The following is a 16306-nucleotide window of genomic DNA, read 5'->3' as shown; positions in this document are numbered from 1 at the left end:
TTAATGAAAGAGGCAAAAGATCCCATGTATGAACAAATGTTGGACAAGGATTATAAGTTTCCTTCTTAGGAGCAATTGAGTCAGGTTACTTCTCGGACTCAATTACTTTGCAAGAAATATTGTAATCAATATTAGAACATGGGTGGAAGGGAGAATGCTTTTCTAAAGGTGAAGAAGAAGATGGAGAAGGTTGGATTAAGAGTTTTACTCTCCCTATTTTTGTTTTTTGTGTGTATTTGGTTTTCTGGTGTTTTTATACTAATATTTGTTTTCTTTTTGTAGCAGCTTGAGAAAGAAATTGCCGCCAATGAGAAGGTGCAAAGAGAGCAAGACAAACGTGAAGAGGAAAATGCCAGGGATGATGATGTTGGTAATCACCCATTTTAGTTGTCCTTGTAGTTAGTTTTTTAGTTTTAAGCTGAGGGGTGAGGCTTTTGAAAGATGTTTGACATTTGTAAATATTGAACTTAGCAGGATAAAGTTGGTGTTTTGCCATTGTTGATGTGTAAGGACAACTTGTTGTTGATCCTTCGCTGTGGTTGGAGTATGCAACTAATGAGGAGAACCCTACGTTTACATTTGTTGAACGTAAGCTGATAAGCGTTAAGTTATGATGCTTTGTTTTTTGGTCATCATGGTTCTTTTTTGATGACATGTGCTATTTCTAGATTTTGAATCTAAAAATCTTATTGCTGAGAACAAGAAATCTTGCTTACCGTGAATTGTTGACTTCAGCAAAATTTCTCAGGTAGTTTGTTTTAACTCTTTTTTCTTTTCTTGTGGAATTTGGATGGGATGGAAAGTAATTTGATACTTTGTATTTTTCCCAGTCATCATGTTCGAGTGCTTCACCGAGCTATGTTTCTAAAGATTTTCTACGATGTAAAGTTGATCATATGTTGGATAGGGACGTTGAAGACTTGATTAGTGAAGCTGCAACTATTGTAGCTTCGAAAAGTGACTGATTGTAACTTTTGTTGTAAACTTCTCTTATTGATATGTAATAAATTATTGAGTTTTATGATGGAATTGAATTTTGCATACTTTTGTATTGATGTTTGAATTTTTGTGAGCATAGTGTAGACTTCGCTTAGAAGTCAAATTTCACCTTAGTGAATTTGAAAAACGCCGTCCACTACTTTTTTGTGAAGGCAATGTGTAGACTTCGTTTAGAAGTCAAATTTCACCTTAGTGAATTTGAAAAACGCCGTCCCCTCACTTTTTTACGAAGGCAACGCTAGACTTCGCTTAGAAGTCAAATTTCACCTTAGTGAATTTGAAAAATGTCGTCCCTTCACTTTATTGTGAAGGCAATGCGTAGACTTCGCTTAGAAGTCAAATTTCACCTTATTGAATTTAAAAAACACCGTCCCTTTACTTTTTGGCGAAGGCAACGCATAGACTTCGCTTAGAAGTCAAATTTCACCTTAGTGAATTTGAAAAATGCCACCCCTTCACTTTTTTGCGAAGGCAACGCGCAGACTTCGCTTAGAAGTCAAATTTCACCTTAGTGAATTTAAAAAACGCTGTCCTTTCACCTTTTTGCGAAGGCAACGCGCAGACTTCGCTTAGAAGTCAAATTTCACCTTAGTGAATTTGAAAAAACTGAAAAGTAGATACAATATTTGTTTAGATAGGTTAGCATTAATTTTGCTTGTTAAAAAATGATGCTACCTATTTTAGTTTATTTTGGCTGATATTTGAGTATATTTAAGTATACTCTTCGGCTTTTTAGTTTTTTGCAGTTCTTTTAAGACTTAGGGGAATAGTTTCTCATTTATATTTGATGAGAATTTACAATAGAGACCCTCATTAAAAAACCACTCACCCTGTGAAGGGCTTCCCCTGAGTGGAAAAAGAGTGCAGCTCGTTTACATTTGAATTGAAACTTTGAATGTAAAAACTAGTCTACTTCTATCATAGAACTTGTAAAAAAATTGGAGTCTAAGGGTAGTATCTCCATAGAGCCTCAATGTTCCAGGTCTAGTCAATTTCTTCTCCATTCATGTTTGCCAAGTGAAATGCTCCCAATTTGTTGTTCTTGTGATAAGATATGACCCTTCCCATTTCTGTTGAAACTTTCCAACTGTGTCTTCATTTCTCTTTCTTTTAGAACGAAGTCGCCTGGGGATAATTGTCTTGGTCTTACTTTCTTGTTGTACCAATTCTTTGTTTCTTTCTGGTACTTCTCGAGGTTTAGATTGCTTTCATTCTGTCTTCTTTGAGCAAATCCTTGCTTGTTACTTGCTCTTCTTCTTCAATTATTTGGACGCTTGTTCTTGAGCCTTGAAATTTTATTTCTTCAGGTCTCATTGCTTCTTCTCGTACAACAACTTGAATGGTGTAAAGTTTATTGATCTTGATTCTGTTGTATTGTGTGCCCAAACAACTTTTGGTAATTCATCAACCCATTTTCCCTTAGGAAGCCCCACTAGGCATTTTGAAATTCATGTGCATATGATTCATTTCTCTTTCAATTGCCCCATTTGACTGTGGGTGTCTAACTGAGGCAAAGCATAGTTGGATTCCCATGTTTTGACAATAATCTTTGAAATCTTGACTGTGAAATTGAGTACCATTGTCTATTGTAATGTGTCTTGGAACTCCAAAACAGCATATGATGTTCTGCCATAATTTTTTTCCATTGCGAATGAAGACATATTTGTTATTGGCTTGGCTTTAGTCCACTTTGTGAAATATTCCACTGCCACAACTACATATTGGAAATTTCCTTGAGCTGGGGGTAATTTGCCTATTATGTCAATTCCCCATCTTGCAAGTAGCCAAGTTGGTTCTATTGTTTGTAAGTTTGTTGCTGGAGCTCTTATTTTGCTGGCAGACATTTGACAATTGTGACAAGCTTTAACTATTTCTTTGCTGTCACTCTATGTTGAAGGCTAATAAAATCCTTGTCGGAATGCTTTCCCTACCATGGCTCTTGCCCCTCGATGTGTGCCACAAATCCCCTCATGTATTTCTGATAGCAATTCTTTTCCTTCTTCTGCTGATATGCATTTGAGAAGTGGTTCATAAATTCCTTGCTTGTACAATTGATTATTGATGATTTTGTAATTTCTTGTTCTATGTTTCATTCTGACTTTGTTAACTTCATCTTCCGGTTCATAATGCCCATGAAGGTATGCCATGATTGGTGCTCTCCAATCTTACTTTGTATTATATGGACTTCTCTTGGGACTTCTTGATTTGCCTTGATAGATGCATGAGTTAATACTTGGAAGAAAACATATTGAGGAAAACTTGTATTTTGAGCTGTAGCTTTTGCTATTTTTGTAGCATCTAAGTTATCTGTTCTTGAGATATTTTTGACTGTGAAGCCTTCAAAGTATTTCTCTTATCCTCTTAAAAATTACAAGTATTTTGCTAGCTCTGGATCTCTTGCCTTATAATCTTTTTTATGTGTCCAACCACAACTTGTGAATATGTTTTGATTATTAGACTTTGTATCCCCATTACTCTTGCTTTTCAAAGTCCAAGTAAAACGGCTTTGTATTCAGTAATATTGTTGGTACATTGAAATTCAAGCCTTGCAGCGTATCTCATTTTGACCCTGAAGGTGATGTGATTATTGCTGCTGCACCAGCCCTTGCGAAGCCCTATGCTCGATCGCAATATATTATCTAGTCTGGTTGCTTTTTGTCTTTGCTTTGATTTTGAGACGGAGTCCAATCTGCCATGAAGTCTGCCAAGACTTGGGATTTTATTGATTCTTTTTTCAAATTCGATATAATGCTGAGATAGCTCCGCTGCCCATTTCCCCAATCTTTCGGATGATCTGTAGCTTTGCAAGACTTCTTTTAGAGGTAATTTGTTGGTACTCTAATTTGTGAGCTTGGAAATAGTGCTTAATTTTCTTGCTGCCGTTAAAACTGCATAAGCTATTTTCTGATCTCTGAGTAATAAATTTTTGAGCTAGACAAAGCATCTAAAATGAAGTATACATGGACTTGTCTTTTTGTGTGTTCATTTTCCTGTTCTTCAAATAAGACTGCACTTACTGCACTTTCTGTTGATGAGACATATAGGAGCAATTCAGCCCTTGGGGTTGGTGTGGTTAAAGTATTTGGCTTTGACAAGTAGCTTTTTATTTCTTTGAATGTATGTTGTTGCGAAGGCCCCCATGCGAAGTCTCTTTTTGTTCCCTTGAGTGCTTGAAATATCAGCAGACTTTGCTCTGCTGATTTTGCAATGAACCTGTTTAAGGTGGCAAGTCTTTCTGTGATTTTTGGACGTCCTTTATATTTTTAGGAACTTTCATGTTTAAGATTGCCTGGACTTTGTCTGAATTTGGATCGATTCCTTTTGCTGATACAATGCAACCTAGAATTTTACCCTTTTAGACTCCGAAGGTGCACTTTTCAGGATTTAACTTTAAATTTGCTTTCCTGAGATTTGTAAATGTTTCTTGGAGGTCTTCGATGTGATCTCTTTTCTTGCTCTTGACTACTATGTCATCAACGTAAGTGAGTAGATTTTTGCCAATTTGTTTGTGTAGCATTGTTGAAGTCATTCTAACAAATGTTGTGCCAGCATTGCGAAGCCCTTCTGTCATTCTTACAAAACAGTAGGTTCTGAATGGGGTGATAAAACTTGTGAATTCTTCATCTTCTTTTCTCATCCAAATTTGATGATAACCAGAAAAACAATTCAAGAAACTTATCATTTCACTTCCGGCTACTTGATCGACTAATGTGTCAATTCTTGGAAGTGGGAAATTGTCTTTTGGGTATGCTTTATTGAGATCTATGAAATCGATGCACATTCACCATTTTCCATTCTTCGTCCTGACCATGACATGTTTGCGAGCCAGGTTGTGAATTGAACTTCTCTTATAACTTTTGCATCGAGCAATCTTTGAATTTCAGCTTTGGCAGCCTGAACTCTGTCTTCGGCTAGTTTTCTCAACTTTTGCTTTTTTGGTCCAACTTTTGGATCGATGTCTAATTTGTGCTCAATTATGTATCTGCTGACTCCTCCTGAGTCATTTAATGACCAAGCAAATATATCTTTGTTGCTTCGAAGGAATTCCACAAGTTTGTCCTCTTCTTCTTGAGAAACTCTAGTACCATTGATGACTTGTTTATCTGGGACAAATGGATCGAGAGGTACTTTTTTGTCTCTTCATAAGCTTGAGCTTTTGTTTGAGGCTTCGCATTTTCTGTTTCTTCTTTTTCTTCTTCTTTAGCGATTGCGTGAACATTCTTCTGTCCTGGAGTGTATTCTTTTTCAATATTTCTTGCCTCAGTTTGGTCTCCATATACTATAATTACTCCATTTATTGCTGGCATTTTCATACATAAATATGAGTAGCTTATGACGTCTTCGAATGTATTTAAAGTTCCTTTTTCGAAGAGTGCATTGTATGGATAGTACATGTCCACCACATCAAATGCAATTTGTTCTGTTCTTGCGTTGCTTACTGTTCGAAAAGAAACTGGTAAAATTATTCTTCCAATTGAGTGGATCTTTTTTCCGCCGAAGCCATAAAGTGGATGCTCAGCTCTTCCTAGTATTTTGCGATGATTTTCATGGCGTCAATTATTGATGTGAATATAATGTCAGCGGAGCTGCCTCCATCAACCAATATTTTTGAGACTGCCCATCCATCAATGTTTGCTTCGATTACCATAGCATTCATATGTGAGTAATCTTTCGGCTGGAGGTCTTCTTCTGAAAATGTGATTGGTAGATGGGACCATCTTGTTTTCTTATATGGGCCTTCCATTGAAATTAAATTTATTCTTTGGAAGTAGTTTCTTCTTTGACTATTATTTTCATGGTCCATGCTATTTCCACCTGTGATGTCAATGTTCTTTCTCTACTTGGGATGATTGCATTATTGTTTACCGCTGAAACAGATGGGAGTTGTTCTCTTGTTTAGCCTAGTTGCTTTGTGGGTTGTTGTTTGCAACTGAAGCTTCGGGTTTGTGCTAATTGAACATTGGATTGCTGAGATTGATTTTGCTTCCATTGATTTTGCATGGGATGATACATTGCTAGTGGTTCATAGTTGTATGCAGGAGGTGGCCCTGGAAGTAGGGTTTGGGTATGTCCATAATGCATTGGATAATAAGTTGATGAGGACTTTGCTGTTCTTGCCTCACATGATTGACAATTTTTGATTGGCTTAGTGCCCTATTTTCTTCTTGGGCTTCTTCGATGTTTTTTTTACTTGGGACACATTTAGATGTATGTCCAGCCCCTTTGTCATGAATAATGCAGTACATATCTTTAGGTTTTAAAGGTGCTTTCCTCTTCCTTTTCCTCCTCTTTCTCTTGCGCCGAATCATCCTCTTTCAATGTTCTTTTATTGAATTGACTTTGCTGGTTATATTGGTTTTGGTGAGCATAATCACTTTTAGTTGTTGAATTGTTGTCATTCTCAATCTGATTGACTTGATTGTGCGGTGTTGTAAATGGTCTTCACTCATAGTTGTTTGGTCTTGGAGGATGGAAGTTATTGTTGCTTTGCTTGATTTGAGCCCTGAAGTTGTTTTCTTCTTTAATTCTTTTTTCTGTAATCATCATCTGACTTGTAATATTTTTGAATGTTCGTAAAGTTTAGCAACTGTACTTGGTTTTTCTCGAGCAAGATGAGAAGCACATTGGCCTACTCGAAGCCCTTTAATTGCGGCTATTATTACCACTTCGTCTGGGATATTTGGAATTTGTGCCTTGATTTGAATGAATCTTTTAAAGTACTGGCCTAGGGGTCTTTGATTTGTTGTTTGCAATTGAATAGATCTATATCTGTGAGGCCAGCTGGTTGGAATCCTTGGAAGTCTACAAGTAAATTTGCTTTAAGTTGATCCCATGAATGTATGGATTTTGCTTTTAGCGAAGAGTACCATTGTTGTGCTGGTTCTTTAACTGCCATAAGAAGAGATTTTGCTAGTGTAGTTTCATCGCCACCCTCAGAAATTATTGCGGCTTTGAAACTCATCAAAAATTGCCTTGGGTCAGATTGGCCATCGAAAGTTGGTATCATGTTGAATTTGTACCCAAGAGCCATTGTGCTAGCTGCAAGTTTATTGACAAGTGAGAGCTTGTGTCAATTGATATGAATGACTTTTGGGATTTCTTTTTTTGAGAAGCCTTTGTTGTTGAATTTGGTTCATTTAAATATATAACTTTGTGGCTTGCGCTTTGAAGTTGTTCATTTAGTTCTCGAAGAGTGGCTTCGGTTTCTTCTATTCTTTGTTTGAGAGGACTTTTCTCTTGCTCTTGCGCGACATTCTTCAAGTTCTTTTGCTTTCTCAGCACTTGTTCTTCTAATTCTTTGAGTCTTTGTTCTTCGGCTTCGCTTGCCTTTGAAGAGTTTGGGTCTTGAGGTGTATTTTTTTCGAGACTTTGGTCTTCGACTGTCGGTGGGTCATCTTCTGTTACCTCAATGGTAACTTTTTTGTTAGGTCTGCCCATTAGCTTCGCGTGGTCATGAGAGTTTTCGAGCACACACAAACGGTGGACGTCCGGTGTTGGGTAAGAAATTACTCAAGCATCAAAAGTTTGAACACAAGACAAGTTGTATTCATTTCATGATCATACTATACATGTCAGAGGGGGTATTTATAGGGGCCAGGCTTCATATTTTACATAAAATGATTATTTTACTCATAACTCAAATATTTACATCCCTTTTGTACTTCAAGGGTGAAGTGGTCATTTTGCACTACTTCAGTCTGCGTTCTTTTATTTAGCCATGATTCTTTTGAGAAACATTGTCTTCTGACTTAGTTGATTTCTGCTCCGCCTTTCTTTGTCTTCGTTAATCAGCGAAGTCGAATTCTTATTAGCGAAGCCAAACTTTTGTCTTCGCTCTTGGTATCGACTTCTTCTACGTCTTGATTTCTCCATCTCCTAAGCGAAGTCGAATCTTTTCATACGAAATCAAAATTTTGCCTTCGCTCCCTTTTCTCTGCAAACAGATATTGTTACGGAATTTTAAGGTTTCAGCTCCAAAGTTTGGGGCTATGTTTTCTAACGAAGTTAAATTCCCAACAAAATCTGAATAAAAAACCTTTATCTCCCATTTTGTTCTTCGATGCCTTATTAAGTGTATAGTAAGGCAGTCAGTCAGTTGACCTTCCAAACTTGCTTAGTTCTTGCACTGGATAAGATAAGTGGATAGCAGCCCCTTGCTCGACATAATCACGCTATTATATTGGTTTGTTGGTCTTGCTGTTTCTCTCTAAGCATTCCTTGTGTGCTATTTTTTTTAATCTATGCATTATTGCAAACAAATTGCAAGGCACCGAGATTCGTGTAAGACTGCTGAAACAAGTTAGTCAGGCTTAAGGCCCTGTAGGCTGTAGTACCTTATAAACTCTGCAATGCCATCCTGTACTTTGGTTGAAAGTTATGGCCATCCTGACCTCCAAAGCTTTGGTACCACTAGCTATTAGTCTAAACCGTCCTCGTGAAGCGGAACCAAACAGATCTGAACTTGTGAAGTCTCAACTCTGAGACCGGTATCTGTTCGCAAGTCGCTGTACCCGTGCCACTTGCAACATAGAATTATAGGAAGAAAAAGATGACGGCCTGCCGTGAACGTGGAGGCGACTCTAAAATAAGCTCCAGAGGTCCTTGAGTAACCATTTCTCGTGCGATGAACCAGAGCGAGTGAACGCTAAAGCCACATTCGGAGCCCTCGCGTCAGATCTGCATATGCAGGTCACAACGCAGTAGTAGTTACCAGTAGCAGCTGTTGGCAAGCAAGGAGGCTAGCTAGCTAGGCACAAGCACGGCGCCGGAGAGCCGGAGCCGGCGGAAGGAGATCATGGAGTTGGTGAAGATGAGGACGGCAATGGCGACGAAGCGGGAGTACAGGAGGATGGAGGTGGCTGAGGAGGGGGAGGAGCTGGACGAGGCGGAGTGGGCGCACCGTGCCGAGGCGCAGAGGCAGCGGCGCGGGCGGGGCCAGCGCTACGCCTTCAGCTGCGCGCTCTTCGCGTCCCTCAACGCCATCCTCCTCGGTTACGGTCAGTCCATGTTCCCTCTACGTGCTCCTCCTGCATGGACTGCAAATTGCCATCGTTTTCTTTCCGAGGGAGAGGGACGAAATTCAAATTTTTTGCGCGCTGGGAGCCTGGGATTCGACGAATAGATCATGGTATAGGATCATCATCTTGCTTCTTAACTCCAAACCAACCATTGAAATGAAACCATCCATTTCTGATGTCGGGTGTGACGATCGGTGAACTCTCGAGCCAGTTTGGACACCCGTCTTCGTCGCAGGAGCTTAGCATGGGCGCATAGGGAGGTCCCATACTCCAAACAACAAGCTCCAAAGTCCAAACAGGCCAGCTGCCGGTTGTTTGACCCGTTCCATGTCAAGAGACTGTTCGTTGTCTTTTGCTTTATTTCCTGCCCTCAACCTCCAACTGCTAATAACCTTGCGCTAGCGCTAACAACAACTGTATTTGAGACTAGTGGCAAGACCAAACCATCTTCAATCAACAAAGAATAAAGAAAGCAAGAATATAATTCGTACTTTTCAACTTGTTTTTTTAGCTAGAGTAGTGTTTTCTTTCACAATAAATTAGTCGCAACAATGTTTCGGCTCGCGAAGGGACCAGGGTCACGGTAGCTTCACCAGACTGCTGTGAGCCTGTGATGTACTGTCGTCCGTGTTCGGCAAATTCAGGCAAGAGACGAAGTTTTTGAAAAGAACGCGCTCAAAGGAATCGTATGGAATGGGGGGAGTTGGGGACATCTACTGTCATGACGTGGACCGGGGAGCTTTCTGATATTTTTCCGTTCGTACTCGAGGATTGATTAGTCCAAACCGCCATGTCTTTGCTTAGACTTCGAATGAAAGCGACATCCTCAGGAGACAACTGAAAAGATATTAATAGTAGTTACGTTCTATCAGGGACGATCACAAATACACAAACCCAAGTTACTGTGTGCACGACGGCTGCGCACAGACTGGAATGGTGTGCAACGTTCCGGTATTGACTCCCTCTTTGCGCTAGTATCATGGGAAGTATGGAAAGAACGGAATGCGCGCTGCTTCAGAGCGGCAGCTGTCGCACCTATCGACCTCTTTTCGGCCATCAGAGCAGAAGCGGGTCGCTGGGCAAAAGCCGGAGCTTCAGGATTTCACAGCTTGGCGATGCCAGGAAGTTAGAACGCGGCGACAAACCGTGTCCGCAGATAGTTCTTAACGCCTATGTAACCCCCCTTTAAATTTCTGTTGTCGGGCCGGCGTAGGCCATTTGTAATTTAAACTCTCTTCCTTCTTAATACAAATGATACGCAATGCTCTTGCGTATTCGAGAAAAAAAAAAGTTACTGTGTTACTGCTATGCCAGTTTATTTATCACAAGTGGGCTTTAATTTTCACCAGACTATCTGTCTATCTTGTACGTGTTGCCGCCTGGTAGATCTTAAGCCACTAAACCATCTCATTTTCCACAATCAAGCACCATCATTTAGCCCTTTATAATAAATACTCCATCCATTCCAAATTATAAGTTATTTTGATTTTTTTCATTTATTTTATTATGGATCTAGACATAGTATTATATATAGATGCATAATAAAATAGATGTATAAAATAAATAAAAGCAGTTTATAATTAAGAACGAAGCGAGTATATAGTAGTGTCAATCACACACCTTCCGTGAAGGACGGGAGAGGTGGTGACACGGCATATCTCGTCCAAGTGGTGCTTCCAACATTTTTCTACGTCAAAACCGAGTACGAATATGACCCAGACAAAATCATCGACTACCAAGGTTAACCTCGAAAGGTCTCCAAATCCCAGTTTGGTCCCTGCTACTCTGCTGCATCGTGCAAGGAGGGATTTTGTTGAAAAAGATTTGTAGTCCTGAGGATTTCCTCGATAAGAAATGGAAACGATGACCTTTCAAAAAATATAAAAGAAAAGAAATGGAAATAATCGCACCTACCCCTAAAGAAACTGGCAAAACGGGAGAGCGAAACGGAGCAAGAACACCAACACCACATCGACATCCTCCCACCTTCCTCGCGCTCCATTGGATTTTGGGGGGGGGCGCGGGCCACTGATGATCTCCGGAACGAGCACCAATCCGCGGCGAGGAAACTCCACCGGGTAGCTAGCTGCCGGGAGAGCGGAGCAAGGCGATGGCGGACGCCGGCGCAGCGGTCAATGGCGGCAGGAACAAGTACGCGGTTCTTGATCGGAGCGAGGAGCGGGAGCCGGACGCGGGGACGGAGGGGCGGAGGAGGCCGTCGGCACCCGAGAGCGAGAGGAGGAGAAGGGAGCGGTTCGTGTACGCCTGCGCGGTCTTCGCCTCGCTCAACGCCATCCTCCTCGGCTACGGTGAGTTCGCGGCGCGCCACGGGGATCCAAGCTTACGGATGAAATTGGCATCTTTTTTTTTTTGTTGGCAATTTATTTTCACCTAGTCCATCATGGAATCGTAGCGTGATTCCGACAGCGATAGCAATTTGCAGCCTGGCCTGGTGGAAACGCTTTTCATGCCTTCCACGAGACAACAGCTAGATTCGTTCTTACGCTACTAGCAACTATAGGAGGGCTTTTGGTGATTGCAAGCAGCAACCTTACACATGAACTGAGTTTGAGATCCTCTTAGTTTGTCCTTTTCTCTATGTTTCACAAGTACTGTAGGATCTTGGCTTCTCTTTGTTCTGGTTGTGCAAAACAGCATCTGAAACCAGGCTTACTGAGTTTTCATGTCTGCTGACAATCACGATGCTCAGAAATCAATTCTTCTTGCTGTGTAACGTTTTTCAGTTTTGGTGATCCGAGATTCGTGTTTTCATCTGCAGATGTTGGCGTAATGAGTGGCGCGATCATCTACATGCAGAAAGATCTTCACATAACCGAGTTTCAGCAAGAAATCCTAGTAGGCTGTCTGAGCGTGGTCTCACTCTTGGGAAGCCTATCAGGGGGGCTAACATCTGATGCAATTGGCAGAAAATGGACAATGGGCCTCGGTGCAATTGTGTTCCAGATGGGCGCAGCCATCATGACATTTGCTCCATCATTCACTGTGCTTATGATCGGGAGGCTCCTTGCTGGAGTTGGCATTGGTTTTGGTGCCATGGTATCTGGAGTGTACATTGCTGAGATCTCCCCCGCAGGCGCCCGTGGGACTCTCACATCACTTCCTGAGATCTGCATCAATTTAGGGATCCTCCTTGGCTATGTTTCCAATTATGCCTTCTCAGGCCTTTCTGAGCACATCAATTGGAGGATTATGCTTGGTGTCGGTATCCTCCCGTCAGTCTTCATTGGCTTTGCGCTTTTTGTGATCCCAGAGTCCCCTAGGTGGTTGATGATGGAGAAGAGAGTTTCAGAAGCAAGGGCAGTGCTGCTGCAGATTAGCGAGTCTGAAGCTGAAGTTGAAGAACGGCTGGCTGAGATCGAGGAAGCCGCTGGTCTTATGAAATCAATGAAATCTGAGGACAAAGAAGTGTGGAGAGAACTTTTGAACCCTTCTCCCGCCGTTCGCCGGATGCTGTATGCTGGCTGCGGTATTCAATTGTTCCAACAGATCACAGGAATTGATGCTACTGTCTATTACAGCCCAACAATTTTCAAAGATGCTGGGATCAAGTCTGATCAGGAGCTTCTTGCTGCAACTGTTGCCGTGGGTTTCACTAAGACAGTGTTCATCTTGGTTGCAATTTTCCTAATTGATAAAGTTGGACGAAAGCCACTTCTTTATGTGAGCACCATTGGCATGACTATCTGCTTATTTCTCTTAGGGGTTGCACTTACAATGCAAAAGCATGCCGTGGGGCTTATGTCTCCACGTGTTGGTATCGACCTAGCAATTTTTGCAGTTTGTGGCAATGTGGCATTCTTTTCAATTGGCATGGGACCAATATGTTGGGTCTTGTCTTCAGAGGTATTTCCTTTAAGATTACGAGCTCAAGGGTCAGCACTTGGTCAAGTAGGTGGTAGAGTGAGCAGTGGTTTGGTTTCCATGTCATTCCTTTCTATGGCCCGTGCTATATCAGTGGCAGGAATGTTCTTCGTCTTTGCTGCAATATCCACTATCTCTGTACTGTTTGTGTACTTTTGTGTGCCAGAAACAAAAGGGAAAACACTGGAGCAGATCGAAATGATGTTTGAAAGTGGGGACGAATGGGGAGGAGGTGAAATTGAGCTTGAGGATACACAGCATTTAATACCGAGTAACAAGATGTCTGTGCCTCTTGGTTGATATTTGTAGTAACAATAAACTTCTTGTTAGCTCCATGTTTCAATGACGAGCCAACCGGACCAGCTGGATTCTGAACTTTAGTTTCAAAAATTATCTGGCCACACTGAGCCACGACCGATGTGAGAACAGAGAAGCTTGATAGGCATAGGTGCAACATAGAAGATTAATTGTGATGTTAGTCTAAAATGTCAATGATTTTACTGGGAGGCGGTCAGTCATGTATGATCTTACATCTGTTGTATCTCCCACGGAAAGAATATACTCGCAAAAAAAGTTCTTCTACAAAGTACATTTTTATAACACAAAAATGAGTGTTAGTTGTTATTTGCAGAATATTGTTTGCATGGTATCTGATGCTCCAACCCATTCAAAACCATGACATGTTAGGATAGCCTTCAGAATTACATGTGTTCTTCATTGGCTTTGAAGGCTCTGTTCTATTAGTTTCTGATATTTCTTTACGTGCGCAGATATATACATATTTTTTCACTAAGACAGATATGATAAGATTCTTCTTTTTTCCTCTCGAGGACGAAAAACAGCAATGTTTGATGAATGTAAAGAAAACATGTAGTCTTGTCAGATCTTCTGGTTGTCATACCATTTTCTGATAACTTTGCACTCCCTATCGAAGTGGCTACTTGATGATCATATTCATATTCCCACAGGTCCCGTTGGGATAGTTCAATCAGAACACCGATTTATAAATGGCACTCTCCTGAAGTAGCTTGTCAATCAGTAAGATAGTTTCTGATACTTAGAAGTTCAAAAATTCTGTACTACGTATGTCATTCCAATTCCTTCAAGTAAGATGTACGTGCTTCATCTTGCAAAATACCAATATCTCACTTCAGCTGCAAATGTGCAGAATCTCCTGCTATCCTATCCTTGCTTTACAAACATGGAAGAATTGCAGAACAGGCAACTGTCTGAAATCAACGTCCCAACAACACTCCCCTCCTCCATTTCCAGCCTACTGCTCTCCCTGTTCCAAAGATGGATGCCAAAGCTCTCGCCTTTGATGTTCTCCACCTTGGCCTTCACCCACCTCTTGTCTTTCCTATCCTTGGGTGCAACGAACAGTCCGCCGATCTTGCTCCAGTGCACGGGGTAGAAGGCCCGCGGAGGCAGCACCGCGAAGGCGAGATCCGGGCTCCGGTGGCGTAGCCTCGACGCCACCCGGGACACAAGGTACGGCCCGTTGTGGCCCCACTTGCTCCCGTCGAACGCGGCGGCGAACTCGGCGATGAACTCGTGCAGCAGCGGGTGTGCCCTGTCGAACACCATCACGGCGTTGTTCAGTCGCCTCCAGTCGCCCGTGGCCTCGTCCACGGCCTGCGCTCCAATGGCGTTGCGGAGGTCGGAGAGCGGCCTGAGGACGACGACGTCGGCGTCGAGGTAGATGCCGCCGTACCTGTAGAGCAGCGCGAGGCGGAGGAGGTTGGAGAGGTTCTGCCCGAGCGGGACGCTCCCAAGGCTGACGCCGCCGCGCTGGACAGCGCCGAGCCACGCCTCGGCGGGCGTACCGTTCAGGAGGTAGGCAAAGTCCGGCGAGGCGACGGCTAAGCGGAAGCCGCGCTCGAGGAACGGCCTCAGCTTGTCCCTGCCGCCCGCGGAGTCCATGGTATCGGAGGCGACGAGGAGGCAGCCGCCGCGGTGCCACCTGAAGAGGCTCTCCAGGACGAGGAGCTCGCGGCGACCGAACTGCGCGAGCGGGGAGAGCCACGTCATGAAGAAGCGGTCGGTGCACGGCGCCGCGAAGAACTCGTCCGCCCGCGCCGCGAACCGCCGCGTCTGCGGTGTCTTCCTGAGCAGGAGCTTGAGGAGGCTCTTGTTTCTCTTCGCGGACGCCTTCTTTCTGCTGCTTCTCATAGCAGCCGGAGCAGCCGGCGGCCACGACGGCAGCGGCGGCGGTGGCGCCGCCGCGAAGGCATGGAATGCTTCTTGCAAGGTCTTGTCCACTGAGACAGCAATAATGCTGGTACTACTACTGGAGCTCGTCGCATTGCGCCTTGAAGGTGTCGTCGGCATCGAGGCATGGAAGGCTTGCAAGGTCTCGTCCATGGAGACACCGAGACTGGTACCAGTACGACTGGCGCTGCTCGTCGCATTGCGCGTCGAAGACAGCCTCGGGAGGAGAGGGCAGATGAGGAGGCTAAAGGTGGTGTGCGAGAGCAGGAAGACGAGGGAGAGCACCAGCAGGAGGGCGGGGAGCGAGAGGGAGAGGAGGAGCAAGGGCAACGGCTTCCGAGCCGCCGGCATCGTCGTCGGAGATGCAGGAGTGACCATTTCGTTCTTGGCTTGCTGCACCTTGGGTGCTACTGCCTTGTACACAGTGCACGTACGTGACCTCTGCTTTGTGTACGTGAGGAGCCGTTTCGATCGATCTGGTCCTCGCATTGTAGCAGGGGAAGGCAAGGGGCGCCATCCGCATGAACAGCTGCTCTTGCCGACAGGTTAAAATTAAGTAGAGTTCCTGCTTGCCACTTGCTAGCTTTAGGGTTTGTGTTTAATTCAGAGTCCACTGCCCACTGGTGTTAGTTATACTATGCTTTTTTTTTCGGGGGAAAGTTAGTTATACTATGCTATGTGCTGTCATTAGCATGGATATGATCGTTTACTTATCATTAGTTTTTTTTTTGCGAGATACTTATCATTAGTTAGGATGCTATATATGTGCAGCGTGCTTGTATGCTTCCTTTCCATATATGAGAAAGGATTTCTCTGGTTGTGCACTTTAGGAAAATATTAGTAGTGTATACATATCCTAGCTTGTGTCCTCCCATTAATGTAGGATTAAAAAGAAAAATATGATACTCCAGTTACCCCTTTATCTTGAATCATACTCCCTCCCTCCGTTCCTAAATAACTATTGTTTTCGTTTTTCGAGAAACAACTTTGACTAAATAGATATAAAAGTATTAATATTTATGGTACAAAATTAATATCATTAGATATATCGTCGAATCTATTTTTATAATAAATTTATTTAGAGATATAAATATTATATGTATTTTTCTACAAATCAGTCAAACTTACATCACGAAAACCAAAAGCAACAATTATTTAGGGACGGGTGGAGTATATGTATGTATGTAAATTTTTTA

At 42.7% G+C, this 16306-nt stretch overlaps 2 protein-coding genes across 2 annotated transcripts; one reads left to right on the top strand and one right to left on the bottom strand.

Moving 5' to 3' along the window:
- Positions 1 to 10757: 10757 nt before the first annotated feature.
- Positions 10758 to 13491, top strand: LOC136490984 (probable polyol transporter 4). Its single transcript, XM_066487199.1, has 2 exons — positions 10758 to 11326; positions 11797 to 13491. Exons 1-2 carry the CDS (start codon positions 11128 to 11130, stop codon positions 13197 to 13199), a joined length of 1602 nt encoding a protein of 533 aa, XP_066343296.1. The 5' UTR covers positions 10758 to 11127; the 3' UTR covers positions 13200 to 13491.
- Positions 13492 to 13772: 281 nt separating this feature from the next.
- On the bottom strand, positions 13773 to 15599 carry LOC136490985 (uncharacterized protein At4g19900-like). The gene has a single exon (XM_066487200.1). It carries the CDS (start codon positions 15597 to 15599, stop codon positions 14082 to 14084), a length of 1518 nt encoding a protein of 505 aa, XP_066343297.1. The 3' UTR covers positions 13773 to 14081.
- Positions 15600 to 16306: the final 707 nt, after the last annotated feature.

This window comes from Miscanthus floridulus, chromosome 11, assembly GCF_019320115.1.
Source record: "Miscanthus floridulus cultivar M001 chromosome 11, ASM1932011v1, whole genome shotgun sequence".
NCBI lineage: Eukaryota > Viridiplantae > Streptophyta > Magnoliopsida > Poales > Poaceae > Miscanthus > Miscanthus floridulus.
The sequence above is the reverse complement of the archived record's forward strand: the minus strand, read 5'-3'. Positions and strand labels throughout refer to the sequence as shown.

Coding starts and splice junctions, on each gene's coding strand:
- LOC136490984 (XM_066487199.1), top strand. CDS start 11,128: ATGGCGGACGCCGGCGCAGCGGTCAATGGCGGCAGGAACAAGTACGCG. Junction 11,327..11,796: donor CGCCATCCTCCTCGGCTACG/GTGAGTTCGCGG, acceptor TTTCATCTGCAG/ATGTTGGCGTAATGAGTGGC.
- LOC136490985 (XM_066487200.1), bottom strand. CDS start 15,599: ATGCGAGGACCAGATCGATCGAAACGGCTCCTCACGTACACAAAGCAG.